The 7,590-nt window shown below is 45.6% G+C and overlaps 1 protein-coding gene across 1 annotated transcript; it reads left to right on the forward strand.

Annotated features, from left to right (window-relative positions):
* Positions 1 to 2: 2 nt before the first annotated feature.
* Positions 3 to 1,889, forward strand: FJX1 (four jointed box 1; the record flags this gene model as incomplete). Its single annotated transcript, XM_006103739.2, has 1 exon — positions 3 to 1,889. A coding segment is annotated over one exon (960 nt), but the record flags the coding sequence as incomplete, so codon positions are not given.
* Between the last annotated feature and the right edge of the window lie 5,701 nt (positions 1,890 to 7,590).

Below are 7,590 nucleotides of genomic sequence, written 5' to 3' on the forward strand. Positions count from 1 at the left end.
TGCACGGGGGCGTCTTCTGGAGCCGCGGCCTGGAAGAGCAGGTGCCCCGCGGCTTCTCGGAGGCCCAGGCGGCGGCGTGGCTGCAGGCGGCGCGCGGCGCCCGGGTGGGGGCCCTGGAGCGCGGGGGCTGCGGGCGCAGCTCCAACCGGCTGGCGCGCTTCGCCGACGGCACCCGCGCCTGCGTGCGCTACGGCATCAACCCCGAGCAGATCCAGGGCGAGGCCCTGTCCTACTACCTGGCGTGTCTGCTGGGCCTCCAGCGCCACGTGCCGCCGCTGGCACTCTCCCGGGTGGAGGCTCGGGGCGCCCAGTGGGCGCAGGTGCAAGAGGAGCTGCGGGCGGCGCACTGGACCGAGGGCAGCGTGGTGAGCCTGACGAGCTGGCTGCCCAACCTCACGGACGTGGTGGTGCCCGCGCCCTGGCGCTCCGAGGACGGCCAGCTGCGGCCCCTGCGCGCCGCCGGGGGCGAGCTAGCCAACCGCAGCCGGGAGGAGCTGGTGGACCTGGTGCAGTGGACCGACTTGATCCTCTTTGACTACCTGACGGCCAACTTCGACCGGCTCGTCAGCAACCTCTTCAGCCTGCAGTGGGATCCGCGCGTCATGCAGCGCGCCCCCAGCAACCTGCACCGCGGCCCCGGCGGGGCGCTGGTCTTTCTGGACAACGAGGCGGGCTTGGTGCACGGCTACCGGGTGGCGGGCATGTGGGACAAATACAATGAGCCGCTGCTGCAGTCGGTGTGTGTGTTCCGAGAGCGGACGGCGAGGCGCGTCCTGGAGCTGCACCGCGGCCAGGACGCGGCCGCCCGGCTGCTGCGCCTCTACCAGCACCACGAGCCTCGCTTCCCGGAGCTGGCTGAGCTCGCCCATCCCCATGCTCAGCTACTACAGCGCCGCCTCGACTTCCTTGCCAAGCACATTTTGCACTGTAAGGCCAAGTACGGCCGCAGACCTGGGACTTAGGATCACCGTGAGGAAGAGAGAGCGAGCGAGAGAAACCCCTGGCCGGGGAAATGGATGATGGGGGAAGGGCTGTCGCCTCTGCCACCGCCTGGGACCAGCCAGCCAACGCCCTGCCAGTGGCTTGAGCAAGAAGGCTGCTGGAAACTTCAGTTTCACCTACCTGCCCCCTTTCTCTCTGTCTCAAAGCTGTTTCCTTTCAAAGTTCTGGGAGAACTCACCCAGGTGAGAAGTGTAACATCCCCTCCACCCGGCTTATAAAAGCATTCTTCCCTGTGGTAGCAGGGAGTTTGAAACTGGCTGCCTGAGTTTGGCCCCCCCGTGGCTGTCTCTGTGGGAGATGCATCCTTATTCCTCGACCTCCTCCTCTTTCCCAAAAAGGGAAACTTCTATTTGAGCCTTTGAGCTCATCCTGCAGTTTTCTACCAAACGCAGCGCTGGCGGCCAGAGGCGGCTGTGACATTGGCTGGTGGAGCCCCCTTCCTGTGTTCTCCCTTTGTTCCAGCTGGTGATGGTGAGATCACTGTTCAGAGCTGGGGAACGGATCCGGATAAGACAAAGAGATCAGGACCTCCAGAACCTGGGGAGCCCTGCAGACTCTGTGTATCTGACTTGTTCTTTACCGCTTGTCATTTTGGCCTGAAGGCTGCAAGTGTGGGACTGGCTGGCTGGCTGTGTGCACTGAATCACATAATGCATTTCTTCCCCCTTTCCCCCAATCGACCAAAATTTTGACAATGATGATGTTCACCAGAAGAAGAAAAAAATCAGTTTCATGCACTTTACTTTGTTTTTATTTTAATTTTGTATTGAGAAAAAAAACTTTTTTATTTGACAAAATTTGCCTACTATGTATATATGTGATAAAGTGTGGGTGTAAATATACTAAACAAACTTATATTTCAATAAAAGGGAGTTTAAAATTTAGAACTTAATTCCTGATGGTTTTAACTGTTGGAGGTATCTGATGCCCTGTCTGGTTTTAGAATGAGTTTTAGGGTTTCTCCTTTATGGATGCGCTTTTAAAACAAACAACTCACTTGTGACTATGGAACTTACAGAATTAATTGAACAAAGACAAGAACAGATTCCCTGTTCTGCTCACTCCAATGAACCCTAGTGCTGGAAATTTCAGGTTTCAGCATAGCCTGTGGGGGAAGATGGAGAGAGAGGGGAAAGTATTCTATTTCCTAGCAAATAAAACTTTGATATAAAGGGATTTCACTGTAATATATTCCTATATTAATCATGTGGCAACTATGATAGAACCAGATGTGCAGACTATAAGATGACAAATTCCCCCTTTTTAAACTTAACTACAGTGGTCACATGTTGCACATTGTTTGCAGCATTGTAATTACCGTGCATCACAATGTGTACAAATAATAAGCTGGACACATTGCGAACAGGTAGAGAAAGTCGTAAATTAATTCTTCTCTTTAATCTCCTGACATAAATTCCATTGCATCCAGGAGATCATAATCTCCAACATCTGGACTCAGCATCCAGCTCTGTTCAGAGATGATACTGTTTATTTTTCCAGGTCGTAATAGCACGGTCCCCTCAGAGCAGCCATTGGGAGACCGGGGGAAAAAGTGTGCAGTGCTTTGTATTTGACATTTGGCCTCTGCTTCTTGGGGACTTTAAATTTAGAAAATATTTTTGGATTGTCTTAAACTTCTTTTGACCCATGGAGGAGGGGAAAAGTGGCTTTTTGTTTTACAAGCCATTGGTGTTTTATCTTGGCATTTTATTTGATGTCTGGGTCCAAGTGATCTTGCCTGTTATCTTTCGTTTTATGTAATGACCTTTAACTCCAAAGTAAACTTTTGTTTACTTTAAAATGTCTTCTTTGACTAGTATTTATAAACCTGGAGTTTTATAGACTCCTGAAGATATTAAATCTCTGTGGGTTCCCTTCTCACTCTGCATGGCAACACAGCGTGTAACTTAACTACAATTTAATGCCACCCTTATGTTTCAGTGCCTTAAGCTGAGCCAAATCTTATCTCAACTGAAAAAAAAATAGAATCCATAAACTTTGTAGTGATAGCCAATTTTTTTCATAATATAGCCACAATGTACTGGTAATGACAAATATATCTTTTTTCAATACAATGTTAGAGAGAGACCTCCGATAATTACCTTTCAAAAAGAAACATTTTCCATTTCTGATAACCAATAAATAACTCTATGAGATTTGCTGCCTAAGTCAAGGGAGGCTGCTCCGAGGGAAGGATAACTATTCAGCAACCTGCATTTTTACCCGTCGTGGTCCTCAAGGAAAACCACGACCAGAGATAAGTTCAAAGTTTCACAGATTGTGCATGAAATACACCCTGACTCCCATCTCATTTCTACACTGGTGAGTTCTGGGCCAACAGCATTCTCCACATTCCTCCTAAACTTCAGCTCCAAGCCCAGACTTGACCATGGGTAACCCAGAACAAGAAACCAAGCATAATTTAAATGACTTCTTAGATTCTTTAGTGAACCGTATTTGCCTGGCCGAGAATAAGTTTAATTACCTAGTGGAGTTGTTAAGGGAACCAAGACTTAATGACAGAGAACAGGTTTTTAACTTGCTTATTCGTCGTGGATAATCGGTAGGCTGTGGGACAGAAAGATCAATTAAAGTTTTGCCATGGTCAGTGAATGCTGTTAGGGCCAAATCGTTTTGCAGGTGAAGGGGAAAAAAGCTTCCAGACTGCAGCATGATGTGGAAAGAGTAATGGGTTCTGCAGAGACTATATTCTGAATTCTGTCCCTCACCTATTTTCTTTCAGCAAGTCATTTAACTTACTTTCCTTGTCTATGAAATGGAGATTCGATCAGAGTATGCTGGGATTTAAATGCTAACATATAAAACATAAGGGCACCTCGTAAGTATTTTTTTTAAAAACTCACTTCCTATTCATCTTTAACAAAACTTGCCCTTCTTACACTTCAGTAAACTTTTACGAATAATTCTCATCATCAAAACCAAATCTAGCAGTTTTCAGAGTCAGGTTCGGTTTTTGAAGTGTGGCAATAAATCAATTCAACACATTGAGGACCCTCGTCTAGCCCTATGGAAAGCCCCGGATCATAAGGCCAAGGGCACAGGTTTGGCCTTGAGTGGGTTGTTTCAGGATCTAAGTAGACTCTGCAGAAGGGAGTTATACCACAACTATATGAGGAGATTTTATTAAAAGTAGATAGCTCCTTGCAAATTCATCGCCACTTCTGGAAAGCATCAAAAGGTGATGAATCTTTGCAAGAGGAACAATTCTCCCAATTCCTTCTGCCAAGAGAAAGTAGGCAGTCGACCTTTTCTCTGTGGATTTGACTGTTGATTAATTCGCATTGTCAGTGACATCGTTCTAAACTCTATTAAGACACTTGCCCTCCTGAATCAGGAAGCAAAACAAATTATTCTAGCACATCTCAACACTTCTCAACCACGACGGCGGCTAGCAGAGCTCTCTAAGGCTGAGGGGTTGATTATGTGGATTAAACGAGTAAATATTTGTGATATCCTCAGAACAGTGCCTGGCACACAGCCTATGCACTGTAAGTGTTTGTTTATTGGTGGGGTAGATACTTTTCTCCTCTAAGTCAAAACCAGAGGCACTTGGAGCCCCAGGCAGGATCCTCTTTCATAATCCTGCCATATCCCTGCAGTCACAGAAGACTTTCTACATGCTTCGATTTTGGCCTAGGAAGACCAGCCAGAGTGCCTGAGTCTGGCAGGAATTACCTAAAGCCCACAGTTGTCAGCTGGTTGTCTCCTTCCTGAGAATGCCCTCAATATGCGTCGTCACATGCACCCCCTCTTTTCCACAGAGAGGCTGTGATTCTGTTTCTCATGTATATCATCAGCTTCCCATGTATCTCATTTTCTGAGCTTCCCAATAGTCCGGGATGATCCCAGCCTGGGCACTCAATATTTGTCTCCCCACACATCTGTCCCATCCCACAGAACCTCTGATCCCATATGGTATAAGGTCTGAAGGGGCAGAAGAGGAGAGAAGGAAGTCCGCTTGGATTGCTCCAGAAGGGAATGGATTGCTCCAGAAGGGAATAGAAAGTAAGCTACCAAGGTGGTCTGGAAACCACGGGCACAGTTGATACCCAACTGCAAGCATACGCTGATCATTAGAGGATATTGGGAGTCAAGAGACCTGGGCCACTTCTGACTCATGTGTGACTCCAGGTATCTTACCTGGAACGGGAGGTGTTTGGTTTGAATGGTAACTTTCCAGTTGTTTGGTTTGATTGGTAACTTTCCAGTTTTTTGTTTATTTGGTTGGTTTTCCTACCAGAACTCACAATAAGTCTGACGCTTGCGTGCGCGCGCGCACACACACACACACACACACACACACACTCAAAGGACTGAAATCAAAGTTTCCCACAGCAGCACATGCAACACACTTTCCATATTCAATTCCATTTTTATCCTCTTCCTCTACTTCCCATTGCCAGGTGTGACCCTCTAAACTGATTTTATTCATAAGTGCGGCTCAGTCTAATACAGTGTGCAAAACACGAGCCATAGCTTTCAGTCTGTTCTGACCATGTATGAGCAAGTAGTGCTATTGTGGGGCTTGGGAGGGGAAACAATTCTTTGAATCTCTGCCTCAACGTGGCCCAAGGACAACTCAAGAGGACAGTTCCTTTTCTGTGCAGTCATAAAGATCAGATGTAAGAGTCATAATTTCTTTATGTGATTGTTTTACCAATTTCTCTCTGTGTCCTGCTGTGGGAGAAACTACATTAATAAACTATGTCTCAATGCTGCCTCGCTGGAATTTTTTTCTCTGCAGGACTCCGCCAAATATAGTTAAAGGAATGCTCGTTTTATTTATCTTTTCAACTTTCTTTCCATTTTGGATATGTCTTCTTGACACTTTTGAAATTTTTCTCTTAAATGGTACCTTTCTTTTTTTTTAAGAGAATAGAGAAATAACTATTCATCAAGTAACAACAACAGAAAAATAACCTCTTTTTCCCCCTTCCTTTGGCGCCATATGGTATCTTTTATAGCTTTAACAGTTATTTTACACCCTATCCAGAAAAATTAAATAGCTTATGTATAGAACTGGCATTTTCCCAGGATCAGCTCACAGGTTTCACTTTGCTGAGAAATTGCGGGATAATAATAGAGAAGTGTCACTTTAAATTTGATGGTCCTGCATCATGCATTTGTCTCTGCTTGTTTATACCTTCCCCTCAAAGTATATTTTTTAATGCTTTTTAAAGTCTTTGTCCCTGCCTGCCTGGCGTGGCTCAGTGGTTGAGCATCGACTTATAAACCAAGAGGTCAGGGTTCAATTCCTGGTCGGGGCACATGCCCGGGTTGTGGGCTGCATCCCCCATGTGGAGCATGCGGGAGGCAGCTGAGCAATGATTCTCTCTCATCATTGATGTTTCTATCTCTCTCTCCCTCTCCCTCTTCCTCTCTGAAATCAATAAAAGTATATATTTTTAAAAAGTCTTTGTCTTCATCCTACAAATGGCCTGGAGAAGCAAGGCAAGTGGGAATGACCACATACATGATCTTTTTCTCTCTTTTTAAATTGTGATAAAACACATCACAAAATTTGGCACTTTAATCATTTTTAAGTGTACAATTCAGTGATATTATACTATGAACATTGTGCAACCATGCCACTATTTCTAAAACGTTTTCATCACCCCAAACAAAAATTACCATCATTAAGCAATAACTCCCCATTCCTCCCTTCCCCCAGCCTCTGGTAACTTCTCATCTACTTTCTGTCTGTACTAATTTGCCTGTTATACATATTTCATATAACTGGAACCTTGCAATATTTGTCCTTTTGTGCCTGGATTTTTTCACTTGCCCAGCCATGACCTTGGTCCTGAGGGCAACATGGCAGAATGTGAGCAGTATCATTTGGGAACTGGCAGAAATGGATTTGAGTCTGACATCCACCATTTCATAGCCATGGATTTTCAGACCAATTGATGAACTCTTCATTTTCCTCATCTGCAAAAGCAATGGGAAGACTAGATATTCTCTAGAATCCCTTTCAACTCTGGACAAAGGCCATGATTTTATGTACAGCAATCCTACAGTTGAATCTCAGCCCTAACTTCCAGTTTCTTTTCTCTACCTGAAGATTCAATACTCTCTAAGTGCCTCCTAAAAAAAAGTCCCAGGAGCCATGAGCTAGGCTCTGTGGATTCAGTGGTGAGCAAGATATGTAAGGTGCCTGCCTTCATGAAGCTTAGAGTCTAATAAGGAAGATGGAACATTTTAGGATCATAGCAAAATAGAGCAGAAGGTACAGAAATTTCCCATATTCTCCCTGCTCCAACACATGCATAGTATCCCCATTACCAACATTCCCACCAGAGTGGTTCCTTTCTTACAATCTAGTAACCCACATACACAAATCATTGTCACTCAAAGTCCACATTTACATTAAGATTCATTCTTGGTGTTGGACATTCTGTGGGTTTGAGAAAATGTATAGCAAGATACACTATAGTGTCATACAGGATAGTTTCTCTGTCCTGAAACCCCTCTGTGTGCCCCCTATTCATCCCTCCCTCCCCCTTATCCCTGGCACCCACTGATCCTCTTACTATCTCCATAGTTTTGCCCTTCCTAGAACGTTAT

The sequence above is a fragment of the Myotis lucifugus genome, unplaced genomic scaffold (genome assembly GCF_000147115.1).
Source record: "Myotis lucifugus unplaced genomic scaffold, Myoluc2.0 scaffold_502, whole genome shotgun sequence".
In the NCBI taxonomy this organism is placed as follows: Eukaryota; Metazoa; Chordata; class Mammalia; order Chiroptera; family Vespertilionidae; genus Myotis; species Myotis lucifugus.